Genomic DNA, 19089 nt, shown 5'->3' with positions numbered 1-19089 from the left:
TAGAGTTATATAATTTAAGCCTATAATTGAATTATAATTAAACAAATGGTAAGAAAACGCAGAAAAGTTGGTGCTAAGTGCAAAGGGTTCAATGGCGTCGAAAATATTCAAATGGGATTTTTCGAGATGCAATGCAATGAGGAAATAAATTTATATTCTATTCGAGAGATGTATCACTGCTTGATTTTTATTATAAAAAGTATATAAAATCCGTTTGGTTTTCAACTTTCTGAAAATATGTGCGGCCCGCCAATGACTTGCTACCCTTAATTTTGACCCGCGAGCGACAAAAGGTTACCGACCCCTGATGTAAAGCATTCCACGTTAATGCACCTTATTTTCTAACATATATATATGCATTTATAAAATGAGGGAACATGTTGTTGGTGTACTCGATACATAAAAAAAAACGATTCCAACCACTGTTCATGCTCAAAATAAACTGCTTAGGCATTGAATTTATATGCCCCCAACCCCATAAAAATTCTGATTCTAATTTTGAAATCGTTATATCTAGTTAGAGCATGTTGGCATCCATACCTCTTTAAAGTGACAATTTTGATTCGAAGTATTAGCCGTCACGAGAAGTTTAGATTGTTTTATCCAATGGAAATAAATTGTAACAAAACTTGCTACTATCAATGTTATTATTACATATTTTCTTGCTGTCCGCCTGCATAACATTTTAGTCCCAGAATAGACGGGTACTCAAGAAGTGCACAAAGATGGCGGACAACGGAACGTAGTATGTATACCAGGTTAGGCCATAATTTCAGGTACAAAAACTACGGGAGTCACTTGGCTAGTCCTCGAACTCGTAATAGAACTAAAATAAGGAAAATGGAAATACAATTATGGTACACATAATACGTTCCGGTGTCCGCCATATTGGTTCACTTACTTCGGGCGTACCCCAAAACGGCGTTAATGTGATGTATGAAGTTGCTTTTCATTGCACAATTTATCGATTCTCGGAGCAATTTGTGACGATCAAACTCGTAGATCCAACTCTACTACAGCGAATCTCGACCTGTATTTTGTCATCATATTAGTAAGAGCTGAAAACGCTTCCTCACACATGTAGGTATGAAATCATTAAAGATCGATAGGCTAGGCTATGGTGTGATAGGCTATATCCGTTCATTTTGCGAGTGTGTGCTCTAAACCATTGTGACGACCTCCAGAAATATGCTCAAGTTGCGACTTCCAGTGAAAAATACCGTACGTATTGATACATTTCAATATAATACCTTTTTTGCAATGAGTTTTATATAAACGAACAAACAAAATCTAACAACAGTCAGTGAAATCAACTTTAATGGGCCATGATAGAAAAGCCTGCCTAATATAAATACGAAATCGCAAAGGAGATGTGGTGCGCAACGCTTTTTGAACCAAGTAGAAATAATCTTTATCTACAGAAAACCGAATTTTCAGAATTAGACGGTAGAATCATCGCGCTTGCATTACAATGTATATTCTGATCGTAAGACCGATTTGCGTGCTTGCATAATAAAACCCAATTACTGAATGCATGTAAGGAAGGATCAACTTTCCGTGCCATGGATGTTTTCCCGAACATTGATTTCTTGTTCATTCCCGTAACAAAGGCCAATCAGTAATAGCTCAATAAAGACGTGAACATAAAAAAAATTGCCATAGTAAAATATAGGAAATTTTTTTCTGGGGTGAAGGGTCGGGGAAACATCCACATGTAGTCGCCTGCGAGGTTTTTGAATTCCTTAATTTTCAAATACCGGCTTTCACGATATCGAGGGTTGATGACTCATCCGGCGTGGTGTTTGGTGGATGATTTTGTATTTTTTTTTTTTTTTTGAATAAACTTAATATTAATCAATCATTTTATTTCGGCACTCTGACGTAAAACAGAACAACACAAAAAACGAGAATATCGGTTGGAAACCGAAGACTTATCGATCGATAGTTAGGGGATCCCCCAAAACAGAAACTGCAGTTTCGATTCATCCGCTCTTGTAACTTGCGCACTGCGCATCGCACACACACACTCGGCGGGTTTCAAAATTCTCTCGCTTTACAAAAATCTAGATCACTATATCAATAATTGATTGATAACTCGCTAATTATACGACATAATTCGCCCAAAATCAATAGGATTCTGGTCCGAGATAAGATGAATGCACATGCAAAATCTGGAGCAGATTCAATCCCGCTTTCGTGAGATATCGCGTGCATCTAACAGACACACAGACACACAGACAGACAGACAGACAGACAGACAGACAGACATACATACAAATACCTATCAATATACTTACCGATCTTAAGATCGATAAGTAATAAACAGACAACAAATACAGAGATACCCAGCATAACTTGAAATAAAGTTGAAAAAGTACACAAGTACGCGCCCACCCCCCCAAAAAATAAAATGAGAATAATACGAGCATAAAACATATGGACATGATTTAGAATCGGGCAATGCTTATAAGTTTTAACTCAATTTAAAATGATAATAACACATAATTGTTGGGATCCGTGGACAACTTACGTGGAGTAAAAAAGTGTTGCACATGAAATAAAACAGCGAAATTCAGGTAGATAAAATTGAATGTAATAGAATCCTAACGGCCTCCTTCGTCTCTGTTAGGATAAGATTTACATATTTATCCCGGAGGGAAGGAAATCCGATAAGACGGCTTAACCATATGGCGAACCACAGCCCCTCGTCCGGTTACCATTCCATGTTGGGTATGGGTTCAATTAGTTATTTGTTTTTCGGAAGCATGGACTTGATGGTGGAGGAAGCCGTAACCGACCAGCGATTACGTGAACCACTCTACGGCGGCGAGGAGTCCAGCATATCTCTCGCACATACCCATCTTCGCATGGGATTCGAACCTGTGAATTCACGCAGAATAATCAGAGGTATTCTTAACGCCTAGCCAGTGGTTCTTAAACTTTTGGAGTCGCGCCCCCACCCCTTTTTTCTTTGAAAATCTGCTATTGTGATGGGCTGGTTGCTTTATATTAAGAAGGCGCTGTAAGAGTGTTGGTCTCATAGCGTCATTGCTCTGATTGTTTAGGCATAAAACGCATCGGAGTACAACTTCGCCATTCACTTTCGTAAGCATAAAGCCATATTCAAATAGTGGTCATCATACATTCTCCGTTTTCCGCTCAGTTTGCAATACCTGGTAAAGTTAAACTAAGTTTTAGACGAAACTAAGCACGCAACAAACGTATGCGTACGTAGCCTACGTATGTATTTTCTGCTTGAACGTTCACCCAAGGCACGTGAGATTTCAATCATATGTTTACCTCATCACTACTGAGCAATGCAAAAACCAGACTTCTTGGCTCGCCGAACGTCTCTAAAATTCACTACCAATACCTTTGGACAACCACCAGGTTCAAAAACACAGTTTACAAAATGGAGAAGTGTAAATGAATTTATGTACATTTTTAGCAAAAAGAAAAGAAGTCCTTTTTCTAAAAGTTATTATGCATGTGGACGATTCCCCGACCTTGTCGGGGGACGTGACGTTTGCGATTGCAGGTTTTAATATCCAATTGTTTTCGTCAGCCGCGACAGATTGAAAACACTTTCTTAGACGTTGCAAACCTCATAATTTATTTGCTGCGGCTGCGGCACACCTGTATTGTTCTAAAACTACCGACTTGAAATAAATTTTTCTCCGTGGGATTTTATCACAAACTTGGGAATTTCTCTAACAATGATATCTGAAAATTAATCGAGTGGCAGCATTTCAATGGCGCGGAGTAAGAGTTGCAGTGAAAGCTCATTTTGGTCTAATTTGCAAGAATATGAATTGAAACACAATGTAATCTGGCAGTTTACAACACATTTTTATGCCCGAGGATTGCCGTGGTATTTTGGAGTAGGGGTGCTTTTATTTTATCAACGCAATCGCAAGTTAACTATTTACAATTAAATAAATAAAGCAACCATTTTAAATATGTCATGGATCTAACATTTTATTCAACCATCACAAAAACCATTACATATTCGTTGAAAAAGTCGGCTTTTCTAACGAGTGGCGTAATCTTAACGACTGACCCACATCGCTTGTTATCAGAAATGCAAAAAATCACTGAAAATTTATGAAATGTATAAAACAGATAAAGAATTGCATGGTTGAAGAGCAGCATGGAGTTTTGAATAGTGGGGATAAAAATAGAGTGACAGTAGCTGAAATATCTGTGAATACAAAAATTCAACAATGCATGCCAAATTAGAAAAAAATAGTGACTAGTGATGTACACAGCAAAAAAAAGATTCGGACAGTGTGCTTGGGAAAAAACACAAAAAGCTGTATACATTGGAACTAGTTTGGAACTAAAACAATATTCAAACAACTGTCAATATTCAGACATTGGTAGGCAACGTGGAGGTGTAAAATAATTTGTTAAAACAGTAAAAGCAAGCTTAAACAAGTAACAGTAGAAAAGTCAAATTATGCTTGTGTCCTATGTGATACATAACCACAGTATAAAGGCTGCAAATGTCATCAAAAAAATATGAAAATTATTGGCAGCAGAAGAGGAAAAAATAGATATTGCCAAAATAATATCCACAGAGTAAGTTTACAGAAGCTCATAATAAAAAAAATCCAACAATATGTATATTTTAAACTTAAAGCACATGACGTCACTCGCAATTCGAGCATTGACAAATTCGCCAATTTTCAGTTTTCGTTGTTAGCTTACTCGCCAATTTTCAGTTTTCGTTGTTACAGTAAGCTAGATAGGTGGAATTTATTTAGAATTTAAAAAAAAGTTATCGGTAGCGAAACCAAAAGGGAACTCCAGGTTGCAGGTTCGTATATTACAAAACGTAAGTAGTGTGAGAGGGTAGGTATACTTTCATGGCGGCTGCTTTGTCAATTTCATATGAAAAATTGGTACCGTACGGTCTTGCAATCCTGCCGTACCGGTACCGGTACCGGTATGTCGGGTCTGGCATAGTTTAGTAACTTTAGTACCACATGCACTTCTAGTTGGCCTGGCTCAACACTTTTTGCTAGTTTAGTACCACTTCCGGTGGGCGTAGCATAACGAATTTTGGGGTCTGGTTCTGGTATAGGTTAGTACCGGTACCGGTACCGCTGTACCGGTACCACATGGATAGGATAGGATTTACATATTTATCCCGGGGGAGCGGAAAGCCGATAAGACGGCTTATCCATATGGCGAACCACGGCCTCTCGTCCGGTTACCGTACCATTCCAAGTCGGGTATGGGATTAGTTATATTGTTTGTTTTCGGAAGCATGGACTTGGTGGTGGAGGAAGCCGTAACCGACCAGCGGTTACGTGAACCACCCAACGACGGCGAGGAGTCCAGCAATCCTCTCGCACATAACTGCATAACCATCCCTGCATGGGATTCGAACCTGCGAACCCACGCAAAGTACTGGAGTAATCACAGGTGCGGTGGCGAGCGTATTCCTAAGGCTTAGCCCGTTGAGCCACACCGCCGCGCACTTCTAGTTGGCCTGGCTCAACAACTTTTGCATATGTCGATCCGAACCCCCACCTGACTACGTCACCGAAAAATTATGTCATTTCGACGTCACAGTGGCGTAATACAGTAATGAGGCCCACCAAATTATGCGAATGGTCGTTCAAAACGCACAGGCGATCACCCGAAATCGAGCAGGCTATTTCTCTCGTTACAACGATCACGATAGGAGAGAGATCGCGGGTTTTAGTTATCATCGTGTATCGTTATCGACGGTGCAGATGCCATTTCGGGAAATCATAAATATACTTTGGCAAGCCTTACGACGTGATGGTGACGTCGTAGTGACGTAATTTTTGGATGGCATAGTCAGGTGAGGGTTAGGAATAACATATTCAAAATTCGTTATGCTACGCCCACTGGAAGTGCATGTGGTACTAGACTATACTAGACCTGAATTTTGTATATGTATTCCTAACCCCTGCCTGACTATGTCATCCAAAAATTGCGTCACTACGACGTCACAAACACGACATAGAGCTTGGCTCGGCGGTGTGGCGCATCGTGCTAAGCGTTAGGAATACGCTCTCCACGGCATCTCTGATTACCCTTCGCTGCTTCGTGGGTTCGCAGGTTCGAATCCCATGCAGGGATGATCATGTGCGAGAGGATAGCTGGACTCCTCCCCGCCGTAGGGTGGTTCACGTAACCGCTGGTCGGTTACGGCTTCCTCCACCATCAAGTCCGTGCTTCCGTAAACAAATAACTGGCAAACTAATCCCATACCCGACCTGGACCAGTAACCGGACAAGAGGCCATGGTTCGCCATATCAGCCATCTTATCACCTTTCCTCTCCCCCGGGATAAATATGTAAATCCTTCCTTCCTTGCCAAGTATAGCTACCATCGTCCGAAATGGCATCTGCGCCGACGATACCAAACTCACTAACGCCAGCGATCTATCTCATATCGGAATCAATGCGACAAGAAAACGAGAGAAATAGCTTGCTCGATTCCGGGTGATCTTCTGCGCGTTTTGGACGATCATCTGTACACTTTGGAGGTAGGCTATATATTACCCCACGCCACTGTGGCATCGTAGTGACGTACTTTTTGGTGACATAGTCAGATGGGGGTTAGGATTGACATATGCAAAACTTGTTGAGCCAGGCCAACTAGAAGTGAATGTGGTACCAGACCCGAAAAATAAGCTATTGTAATGTTGGAATTATCTAAAGTTCTTGTCTATGTTTTCAGGTGGCATTCACTTCAATTTTTCAGAATCAAAATGAGTTTTGATACATATGCAGCATTCGAAGAATCACTAAAAGCTTCAAGGACGCGGAAACGAATTCCTAATGTTAATAAAACTGTTTTAAAGAAGGTTATACAAAGCACAGACGCTTATAATCGTAATCTACAAGAGCAAGAGATGTGGTCTCGTCACTTCGCATCAAAGGAAACTAGGAATCGAGATAGTTCACGCTCCAGTGACTCTGATAGGAATAAAATCAGTAAACCCAAAAAAAGCAAAAAGAAGAAATCCAGAAGAAGAGAAGAGAATAGAACAGATAAAAGAATTCAATCATCTTTGAAATCAAAAACACAAATTAATTCAAATGCTGATTCTGAAATTGGGCCTTCAGTGAATGGTTTTTTAACAGCAAATAATTTAAAATGGGGACATGATGGATACCATGAACTTTATGAAAATGAAGACTCTATCGATTCTAATATTGAGGATAAAAAATTAAAAAAAAACAAAAAGAAGAAAAAAAGAAAGAAACCTAAATCTGAATCGAGTGATTCAGACTCAAATTTTGATCGGAAGCGGAGAAAAAAATCGAAAAAACATTAAGTTTCAATTTTATTATGCAGAAATATGAACTATTCATTTAGCAGTATTATCTTTTATTCATATTATTTTATTTATACTTGTTTATATGAATGATCACTGATACTCAAGGAAATACTATTCATGGACAGGCCAAAATCTTTTCAATCCAGCACTCCATATCCAACTATACTATATGCAAGGCAATGGACATTGGGTTTGGACTCCTGCTAGTTGGGCATAGTTAGGTTCAACGTTTTGTTCATTTTACTCAGGAATATTGTTCTTGCAGATTGTATGTTTGTTGGATTTTATGTGATAGAAAGAGAGTTATAAAAATGTAATTACACAAGAAGATATTCACTTACCGTATATATTAGGGTGGAGTGCTGACCCACCCTAATCTGACCGGCATGATGGTATCAGTTATGGGGATGATCTGACCAATTGGTCGATCAAATATCAATACCTCCAACTGGCGATTATGAATGAATTGTTTAGTGAATGTATTCACATTATTTCACTTTGAAGATTATTTATACAAGATTTGATTTGGAAATCTTTTTGATGCCGAGTTCCTATAATTGAGTCACATACTTATTTAATTTTCAAAATGGGATCGCAGAACAATAAAGTTTTAAATAGCCCTATTGATAGAATGGCTTTTTATTTAAAAATGTATTTGTCGATACCATTGCACAGATTTTAAAAGTACAGTATTTCTGGAATGTTGCTGATACTACAATAATCTGTCTTTTTCTATTGATAATGCTTTTATGATGGATTTTATGATTATTTTAGTACCGATAAGCGAATTTGCACCGCATGCATTTAGAAGTAAAAAAGACTTATCATTGAGCAAAGTGATGCATTTCGCTCCTGTAGGTTACCGATTGCTTTGACACTGAAGTGAATTCCATGTTACAGAAGTTCTTTAAAGAATCGAAAGACATATCATTCAAATAAAAAAAAAAGAATTAAAACCAGTATGCCCTGTTTTACAGCATTCATGCACTTTGTACAAATAATAAACCTATAAAATATCATTACACCTCAATTTTCTAAATTGCACGTTAATAATATTGATCACATAAACTATACATCCTTGCTTGCTCAAGGGTTAAATGTGATCAGTGACAATATATGTGTTATTTATACACGGCGAAATGTAAGCCATTGAAAGATTTGCATAATTTAAGCATATTAGTCCCAATCTTGTTAGAGTACAGTTTTCTATGTGCATGTTTATTACTTTACTCTTATCTTTTCCTAGATTTGCATTTTAGTAATAATGTATGAGGTCATGATAATTTGGAAACCTTGGACCATTCTTGATCTAATCATAAAGTTTTTGATCTGAAGTTCGTATCTCGCAATATTTGCTTTGGTCATGTGACTGAATTCAATAAAGAAATCTGACTCTGCATATATTATCCGCTCAATACAAGATAATGGTGATGAAGTAATTGTCTGTCTTTCTAACAAAGGAGATATTAAGGTAACAGTAATATGATATATATTTAGCTTATGAATGCTGTGATGCCTATGTCAGGTCTTTTTGTAAACTTCCCTCTTTATTGTCAAGGTTCCCAGAATAAAATTATTCATATTCTTTGCAACTAATGGACCAATTGATTTCAAATATTCAGCACTCTGATAGGAAAGAAATTGCTATTAGGCTAATACTTCGTACTGGGCTGGAATTTTCCTGTCACCAGCACACTTCGTATGACCTTTAGTACAATTATTGTAACATTTGGCTGCAATTTTACCGCGGTCATATTAGTCATCATTTGACCGATATATTCGAGCATATTCTCTTGTATGTCTCATATTTTTGTTCAGATCACAAAAAGCCAACATGGCTTTCAAAGCAAAAATGGATGAAATAATAAGTGACGTCAAGTCAATTACAACAATACCAATGTTCACACTTTCACCTGCGAAAAAAATTGGCAAAAAAGATGGAAATACCCCCAAAAAGGATGATAAAATGAAGGCAAGATTTTTGGAAGCGTGGAATAATATTAGATACGGTATGTAATAGAATTGAGGACTAAGCTATATAAAATGAAGTGTATAATGAAATCATTTGTTTTCAGTTATATTGTGTATATTTCCGCAACGCCTGTATGACGCCCAACTGTATTCGAAATATGTTTGTCAGGCAAAATGTTACAAAAATACATTTGTGTTAGTGTAGCATGACTCCTACATCACAAAGAATAGTTGATCATCTTTATTTATGCTCAACATCTTTGCATTATACTCATACATATCCACCAGCATACTCGTAGGTAGTTATAAACTCAAGTTATATTTCATATTGTATTATTAATAAACAACAAGAGATCCATGCTCAAATATATGGACACGAACAATTAATAGCCTTCTAGCGAAAAATACAATATTAAATCACTGAAGATTCCAAAGCAATTGGTCCAGTAGTTAAAGAGAAAAGTGATTATTCATAACGATGAGAAGCAAAATACTAAGAACAACATAACAAAACGATTCGTAGTTCCAATTCATGTTCAATAAACTTGATAGTAAAGTTTGTAATGAAGAATTGTGTTGCAAGTAAGGGATGTTTATCGGAAGATATAATGAGTAAAAATCCCCATTTTAGAAACACTTTTGGTGTGGTGATTGGTGAACTGTTTGAACATGGATACTCATCAACTCATGTAATATTATCTGTGCACTCATTACCTCACCACTCATTGCTGCAAATAATGGTACATCACCAACATGACGTAATGAGATATTAATCACTTAAACATGATTTAGTAGTTGTGAGATGACCTGTGTGACCTATGACATCATTTTAGAGTTGCAAATGTTCATGTATCCAAGTTTGCATATAATGGTTATTTTTTTCTCTGAATGAGGCTTACTTGTTTATGAGCTTATATTCAATTAGTCGCTTCTAAATTCATATCTCTCCTGTTGAGGTTGTGGGAATGGCCTAGCGCAGATATCTCATTCAGGAGTAAGGAAAACATGACTAAATATGGAGTTTACCGCATAGATGATTGCAATATTGTTTTCATTGCAACATCCTCTTTTACACAATAGATGTTATTAATCATCCGTTGCGGAGAGGCACTTTTTTATATTTTACTCAGTTTTTTTTGTAAAGCGACTGTTACCCCAATATTTATTATATATTCTTTTATTGTCTGTTCAGCTGATTATGGAGTTGAAATAAACTTAAATTATCCATATTTGAAATGATTTACGTCAAATCCTTCGAATAAAATTTGGTACTCCCAAAGTATGTGTACCAGGTTAGGGTTAGGCCATAATGTTATTTCGATTTTCCTTACTTTAGTTCTATTACGAGTTTGGGGACTGTCTGTGTTAGTCAAGTGAACATACCCCCTGCCCATAGTTTGAGTCCCATTTACACAGATGGATGTGAAGTAGGTGAACAAAATTAGTTACGGTACCTCCATATACACATACTTCTGGAGCACCTAAAATTTGGCATTTATCAGGATTTTTCTGAAAAAAATATTTACAAGTTGGAAAGTTATTCAGTAATTCTCATTTCTATCATAAAACAATAAATTATTCTATGCTGGCAGTCGGCACACCTCAGAGCAAATAGAAACCTATAAGCATCAAACTGACTGGTTGATGACTTCCTACGTACGAGTTTATTATATGTTTAACGGAGTCTTGAATTCTTTAAATTTTGACCAATCAGAAGCAAGATGTAGCTACGTATTTATATTTTAGTTTACGAATACCAACTATAAATAAATAATTACACTTTCTTCTTTTGTCTGTAGATTTTGGATCTGATGCCTCGTTAAAAAAAGATATTCCAATATGGATACTTGGTGTCTGTCATCATGCTACCGATCTTAATCAAGCATTGCCAGAGGAAGAAGATCAGAATAGAGGTTGGTATAGTTGCGGATTTTTAAATTGTGCGGGGTGCTATCGAAACATCTGCCTTGAAAATCAGTGGTGTCAAGAGTTTAGCATGTTTTTATTGACACTGAGTCAAATCAGGGATCATATTTTCCAAATCTCAAGAGCCAGGGTCAAAATTTTGCTTACTCATCATTCAGTTTATCTAGCAATACAGCCTGGCTTGGTCCAACTCCTATTCGAACTTTTAATTGTGATAATGACAAAAACCAAAAGTTGACGAAGACAATCAAACGAGTCTTACGTAGGCCAAAATTTTTGTTATCAAAATTTAGATTTCCCTAATTGAGTCTGCAAATTTAAAATTTCCTTCAACCTAGAGCCATAGTTGGAGCCAGAAATGTCATCAAGCTGTAGTTATTTTTTAAATGACTCACGCTTGAAGTAAGTTGTCAATTTTTCAGACTTTCCTACCGTTCTGAAAATGAAATTAATTTTAAAATTTGGAATATTCCAAATAGATCTTTTCCCAACTTGATATAATGTTTAATTTTACTGCCAGAATAACCAATAAACCTATTTTCATTGATAATAATTTGTCTTGTTTTTATCTTATTGAGATTTGCTATATTTCAGATCTCCCAGTATTTGGAAGCCTTCTTGCAAAACAAGTTTTCACAGATTTTGCGAGTCGTCCATGGTTCACATATCGGAAACAGTTTCCGCCAATTGAAGGTAGTAGCTAGATATTGACTTAAAATAACATAATTTGGGAGTACCAAAAATTGGGTTAAAACACGAAACATAAAAAAGTACTAGTACATTCCTGGATCCGTGGTTTCCAAACTTCAGTATGAAAGTATATTTAATTAATCACTGTATTCAAAGTTTATCGTCCATTCTGAAATATAATTTTATTGTTCATTCAGAATTGGTAGGTATTACTTTTCACTATGTGATAGTAGTAAGATATTAGTATCAAAATAATATATTTTTAAATTTGATTCAATTGACGCAATTTCAATTTTTAGGTACAAATATTACATCGGATACTGGATGGGGTTGCATGTTACGGACTGCTCAAATGATGATCGCACAAGGATTGATGTTTCATCATTTAGGTGGTTATTGTGAATCTTTCTATTTGTGCTCACGTCTACCATAAGTTTTTATGGGGTCTTTCGGGAAACTTGTATTTTATTTATTTTTTTCAACTTTCTATTTTATCTATCTTTACCCAGAACATAGTATGAATTCCACTTCATATGCTTTTTTCCGATTTTCCTTACTGTAATTCTATTAAAAAATTAGTGAACCGAGATGGCTGACACCGGAACGCAGTAGGCTATGTGTACCAGGTTAGGGATAGGCCATAGTTTCAGGTACAAATACTACGGGAGGCAATTGGCTAGTCCCCGAACTCGAACTCGTAATAGGAAACGACAATAAGGAAAATTAGAATAAAAAAATGGCGTAACCCAAACCTGGTACACATACTATGTTCCAGTTAACATATTTTGGGAGTAACATCATTAAAATAGTTTTGATAAATAATTCGTTATTTTTTTTTACACTCAGGTCGAGATTGGAGATGGTTTCAAAATTGGAATAAACATTTACAACATCTTCATCGAAATATAATCAGCTTATTCATTGATCATCCAGATTGCCCTCTGAGTATACAATGCTTATCACAGACTGGTTAGTATTTGATTTTGATAAGGATAAGATTTCATTTTTATCCTGAGGGAGAGGAAAGCCGATATAATTGGATGACTCAATCTTATGACATACCATGGCCTGTCGTTCGGTCCCCAGTCCATGGAATTATGTTGGTGTTGGCCAGTTATTTTGTTTTTCAGTTGCATAGACTTGATAGTGCAGGAAGCTGTAACCGACCAGTTACGTGAACCACCCTACAGCCGTGAGGAGTCAGCAATCTTAACGCCTTTTCTTATGGATGTTTTGTATGCTTATTCAGAGCGAGATTCATATAAATACAGTACAAAAGTTTTTGAAGGTTTTAAAAATTTTCAAATTTATATTTCAGGTCGTATGTTTGGTAATATTCCTGGTAACTGGTATGGTCCTAATACTGTAGCTTATATCATGCAACAAGCTCTCAATTTACCTAAATTCAATGTTGAAGAATTTGATGGCATCGCTGTATATGTTGCCCAGGATTGTACAGGTATTGCTTATGGTTAAAGTTTTTAACTAGGATAGGATTTTTTTTTATATTTATCCTGGGGGAGAGGAAGGCTGATAAGACAACTTAATAATATTGTGAACCGAGGTCTCTCGTCCGGTTACCGGTCCATGATGCATATGGGATTAGTTAGCCTGTTATATGACTGTGACTTATGCGTAATGCCTTGGATAATTTTTTCGCCCAATTGTATATATAAATAAATTATCTTATCCTACCTAGTCTGACGTAAAACACGAAAAGTAGAGAATGGTCATTCTTCCTTCAGGTTAAGTGCGTACGAAAAGGCAGCGCTAGCTGTCTGGGCTGTATCCATTTTTTATGTTTTATCTCTTGGGATTTGTCAATTTTACTTTTATCTCAGTGAGTACAAACAATCGTATAATATTTAATATAATCGTATAATCATTCTATTTTTTAGTTTATTCTGATGATGTATACGATTTATGTGGATGGACAAGAGACACTGATGAAACAACCTCACAAAGACAAATGAACAAATCTAAAGAACTAGATTCCGACCCAGACACGACATCCGACGCTTCATCTTATGTGGATGAAATCGGGTCGGAAGTTTACGAAAATTCAGAATATTTTGTTCCAACGTTTTCCACAGATGAAATTATTCCCACAAAAAAAATTGTCAATAATATGATACCGATGGTGGAGCTACAACACCCTGCCTTTATAAACCCAGATGATATAATTGAAGAAGCAGACCGCACTGAAAATCCAAAACTCAAACAAATTGTAAACGTTGTGGGGGAGTCGTCTGTTATAGAGAATGAACAAGAAAATGAAATACAAGGGCAGCAATATTCAGGAAACGTATATATGACAAAAATTCTGGCTGGGGATGATCTAGTTGAGAAAGGAGTAACTATAAATTCAAAACCCAAACTTTTACAAAACGAAGATCAAAACGTTTTGGGTGAAATTGGCCATTCTTTTGTGGTTGGGAACAAAAATGAAAATCAAAAACACAGACAGCAAGATTCAGTGAATGAACAAATGACGCAAATTCCGACCAAAGATGACTTAAATGAAAAACCAGATCGAACTAAAAATCTAAAACCTAGACTTGTTGAAAACGTAGATCGAAATTTTTTGAGTGAAATTGGCCATTCTTCTGTTATGAACGAAAATGAAAATCTAATACTTGGGCAGCAAAATTCAGTAAATAAAGATATGACAGAAATTCTGGCTGAGAATCGAAACAATACCGCACCAGTTCAAGATAAATCTAATTCAGAGAATGTAAAAAGTGGAACTTCAAATTGTTCAGACGGTAGATCTGAGGATCTAGAAGATTCTAATTTGAACTCAGGACTATTATCAAACATTAATTATGAACATTTGGAAGATGGGGATATTTCTAAGAACAATTCTGAGCGAAATCTAACGAAACACAAACCTAGCTCGAAAATTCGTGATCTATTCAAAAATTTACCGCAACGAAGCAGTCAAAATCTGCAAAATTTTCCTCAACTTCAATCAGCGAACGAAAACGAAGCCCGGACTTATGTAAATAATCCTAACTCTGATATATCATCAATTTTTTCTAATTCGAGAAACTCGCAGAGTGTTTCTCCACCAACAAAAAAAGGTGAAAAAATCGACGAAGTTTCGTCATGTAATGCCAGTACACAAATCACGACCCCTGATCAACGTTCCGCATCGTTGGGTACAAAAACATTTAATGAACAGCAGTCACACTCAAGTGAATTCATCGAAAATAAAAATTGTCAGCGAAGCAATGAGTTGATTCTGCCAGCTTTTGTACTACATAATAATACAATGGAAGAAATTGAAAAATCACCTTCTGCAGCATATTCTGAATTCTTGTTCAAAGAATCTGTTTCCTGTAATCCCAGTCCGCAGAGATTACTACAACCGATACATTTTGAAGAGACTGAAAATAAATTTTCAACATTCGACTACGAAGGAAAACCAAAGAGTAGAATGAATCCATTTTCATCATTACATGAGTCACCTTCTCAAAAAACTACTCATATTAAGTCATTAATAAGAGAGAGTACAGTCGAAGAGTCTCATCCGTTTTCAAAATCACTGCCTACTTCAAATAATCCATCCTCTACAAATGCAACAGAATGTGCCGAGTCACCTTCTTTGCATCAACCAGCATCTGCAATTATTCTTATCCCTGTTAGACTGGGTGAATCAGCGTTAAATCCAATCTACATTCCCTATATTCAAGCTATGTTGTCTCTTGAATCATCTATAGGTATTATTGGTGGAAAACCAAAGCATTCTCTGTACTTTGTCGGTTACCAAGGTAAATATAAGTTTTTTAGCCTAGAGTACTTTTTTTCTTAATGTCAATATGGCTTTGTTGATGTTGTTGTTTTAGAACTATGAAGTGGTTTCTTATTAGACACCAAGTGACCATATAGATCATATTGCTAAATTATTTTTTTTCGTGAAAAATTACTTTCACTGTGCAAATAATGGATCAATCAATTTCTAGGGTCATTACTATTATTGTTCTTCCAAGTATACAAGTCATTCTTTAAAACCAATAAATTAACTCTCGATATGATTGTTTCAAATTGAACTGCACATTTTTGTCAAGTTTTAAACATGGTCTAATAATAAGTATCTTTTTAGGAAATTGATATTTTGCTACTCACCTAAAATATTTGGGAATCATTACACTAAAATTTCCTGTATATGTTCATCTTTATTTTCTTTTCAGATGAATACCTTCTACATCTGGATCCACATTATTGTCAAGTTGCTGATTCTCCAACTGGTTTCAGGAAAAATTTGCACGACTATCATACAATGAACTTGAGAAAAGTAAGACAAAGTATATTCTGAATAGTAAATTATACGATTTTGGCCATCGCTGAATAAAATTGGAGATAACTTGCAATTAACTGCATACCAGGAGATTCCAGATTTCCAAATTGTTTTCTTTTAGTAGCTTTGCGATTGGAGCATCGTGTTAAGCATTAGGAATACGTTTGTCATCACACCTCAGATTACCCTGCATGAGTTTACATCCCATGGGGAATATTGCTGGATTGTTCGTTGCAGGGTGGTTCAATTAATCACTGGTCAGACGTGGAGCCGCAGTTCGACATAATTTATGATTAAACCGTCTTATAGGCTTCACTATCCTAGTTTCTGGAATAAATTAAGCATTATTCTTGTTTTTCAGACAAATGTCAAGAAAATTGATCCAAGTTGCTGTTTTGGATTCTATTGTAGAAATTCAAAAGAATTCGAAAAATTCAAAGAGCAATGCAAAAAAAATCAAAAACGAACTTTAAGTTATCCCATGTTTTTGATCATGGATGGCCGTTCAGGGGATCACCAGTTTTCTCCAAGAACACCTGAAGACCCTAAAGAACTTGGAGAATCTTATAATAATTACGCACAATCTTCTAATATAGTTCCCTCAAATAACGAGTATGATACATTGCCAGAAACATCCACTGTGAATCTTGAAGAGGGAATTGGTGCAACCCCATCATCTAACCCTATTCCGTCTCCAAAAAATGGTGGCAAGAGTCCGAAAAAATCAACAAAAAGTGATGGATTCTCAATGGACGAAATGAGTGCGAAATTAAATAAACTTATTCCTGATCCGTCTAAATTTTATCCTAAATTCATGAGACAAAGATCTTCATCCCCAACTTCTAGAAGAAGAAATAAAAACAAGGAAGAGGAATCATTAGAATCCCAATTTGAATTGCTTTAGTAATCTTTGAAATACCAAACATGTATGACATTCTAAGTCGCACTCATTTAGACCAAGTAGTTCAATTGAGATGCTTTTCCAAAATGTTTATCGTACTGAAATATGGTTTTCATTCAGTTTCTTACAGTGAAATGAGCCCTTGAGTCAATTTCTATTAGTCAAATTGGTACATCTGGTGGTGGTGTGCTCCTTTTGCTTGAAAAAGCTCTACTCGCATTATTTGAAGCACGGCAAGATATGACGTCACGTGCAAATCATAAACAGAGAAAAGCTTGTCACAAATTCTGCCAAAGGCTTGCGTAGCAAACTGCAGTTTTGGTCTTGCACTGGAAGTTTCTAGAGTCCGTTTTGACTCCTTGAGAGACTAAAGTAATTGGGTTTTGATGATGCTTATATGTACTGATGAATATGCACTATGAGCCTCTGTGACAGCCTTATTCATTCAGCCAATTAGCAATATACCAGACTCGTCTGACTACAGACCTCTTCAATAGTAGCGAACCAAAACGAACATTTTTATTGCCATCAATCCATGAATAGACCTATAGGCTTGTCAGATTTACTTTCCCTTTTTTTGCTTCTGTAATTTACTTTACGACATTTACATTTTTTTTATCTTTATTTTTAGTGCCTAGTTTTTTGTGTACTGTGTAGGCCTCTTATTGCACAATCATTTATGCACTTCTAATGCTAAGTACATTTCTTTCTTTGATTTTTTGTCTCATTTGCAAGGATGGGAAATCAGGGATACTGGTAAGCACCAGGGATGTGCATTCGAGAGTTTGGCATATTCCCATTCCCATTGAAATTTGAGACTTAAATGAGATAATTGAATTCGAATTTTTTGCAGAAATCGAAAAAATCAAGTTTTTAACATTCTATGCAAGGCTTGCATTCGCCCAAGTTGTTATTATTAATTTTTTTTGCAAGTGAATTCAGAAATTTCATAAATCCGGGGCTACATTCTTTTTTCTACATCTGGTATCGTAGGTCAGGGCTACTCAACTGGCGGACCGCGGTCCGAATCCGGACCTTTCGACCATAAAATTTGGACGGCGTTTGCTTGTTTATTTTAGCAGCATAAGCCTCGTTTTATAGTTTTAAATGATTTTGATACAATTTAAATACACAGCTTGTCGTACTGGTACCGATGTGCGATATTTGTGTCCATATTTGTGAGCCATTCATTGCTCTTGTATTTAATTTTATATTGAATTTGAAGTTTCGTTTATTTGATGAAATAAAGTTTCTGTAAAATCCGGACCCCAGTAATTTTGAAGTTTCGTAAACGGACCTTTGGTGAAAATAGTTGAGTAGCCCTGCCGTAGGTTGTAAATTAGCTCAGACGTTTCGGCCCTGGAAGGACAATGGACCCTTCCCCGAGCATCGACTTCCTTGTTTACTTCGTGACATTGGCCAATCAGCAAGATGCAAAAAGTGACGTAACAATGCTCCCTTTTCGCATCCGCTCAGACAGCTTTCCAGGCGTGGTCGTAAACATTACCTCGTTTTCGCGTTTTTGAACTCTATTCGTTAGTTTTCAGTTGTGTTTTGGAAATTTAGATATAAATCAGATAATTCAATGACCACTCTGTATTCTTAGGAGTTTTAATTTAATTGCAGTAATTAAAAATTCGTATAGAAATAGCTGTGATAGATTGAGCTAAAATTCTTCACCGGTACTAAAAAACAGATTGTTGTATGCGATGAATCATAATGATGGTTTGAAACCTATACCGATTTTACAGGCGCCAACTCGCGAAACCACTCTTAAATTAAGCCCCGAAAATTTTGCAATGGTAAAGTACAGGTGAATTTTTCGGGGGTCAAAGGACGCCACCGCGCTATAAATATTAATAGAGGGCGTCAGAGGGTAAAAGGTGTTGCCTTGGCGTATTGGGAGACCTCGTCGTGTTCAGCAAATCATTTTCATATCCGCCGCCCCTTTGGGGCGGGGGTGGGATTTAAGCGCCC

The 19089-nt window shown here is 36.5% G+C and overlaps 3 protein-coding genes across 6 annotated transcripts in view; all 3 read left to right on the top strand.

Moving 5' to 3' along the window:
- The window catches only part of LOC120334980 (cAMP-dependent protein kinase catalytic subunit beta), a 126466-nt gene that overhangs the window by 51907 nt on the left and 55470 nt on the right, over positions 1 to 19089 (top strand). The window lies entirely within an intron of this gene.
- On the top strand, positions 4671 to 8571 carry LOC120335112 (uncharacterized). 4 transcript variants are annotated; one of them, XM_078112508.1, is made up of 2 exons: positions 4671 to 4819; positions 6721 to 8571. In XM_078112508.1, the coding sequence occupies exon 2, from the start codon at positions 6752 to 6754 to the stop codon at positions 7319 to 7321; it is 570 nt and encodes a 189-aa protein (XP_077968634.1). In that variant the 5' UTR covers positions 4671 to 4819; positions 6721 to 6751; the 3' UTR covers positions 7322 to 8571. The 4 variants fall into 4 exon arrangements, with proteins under 4 accessions (XP_077968634.1, XP_077968640.1, XP_077968642.1 ...); XM_078112514.1 differs by having other exon boundaries at positions 4697 to 4837; XM_078112516.1 differs by having other exon boundaries at positions 4773 to 4812.
- LOC120334826 (uncharacterized) lies at positions 8657 to 17827 on the top strand. Its single transcript, XM_039402329.2, has 10 exons — positions 8657 to 8795; positions 9143 to 9333; positions 11095 to 11208; positions 11816 to 11914; positions 12211 to 12300; positions 12758 to 12880; positions 13230 to 13370; positions 13810 to 15684; positions 16105 to 16208; positions 16573 to 17827. Exons 2-10 carry the CDS (start codon positions 9159 to 9161, stop codon positions 17113 to 17115), a joined length of 3264 nt encoding a protein of 1087 aa, XP_039258263.2. The 5' UTR covers positions 8657 to 8795; positions 9143 to 9158; the 3' UTR covers positions 17116 to 17827.

The sequence above is a fragment of the Styela clava genome, chromosome 1 (assembly GCF_964204865.1).
Source record: "Styela clava chromosome 1, kaStyClav1.hap1.2, whole genome shotgun sequence".
NCBI classification, from domain to species: Eukaryota; Metazoa; Chordata; class Ascidiacea; order Stolidobranchia; family Styelidae; genus Styela; species Styela clava.
The sequence above is the reverse complement of the archived record's forward strand: the minus strand, read 5'-3'. Positions and strand labels throughout refer to the sequence as shown.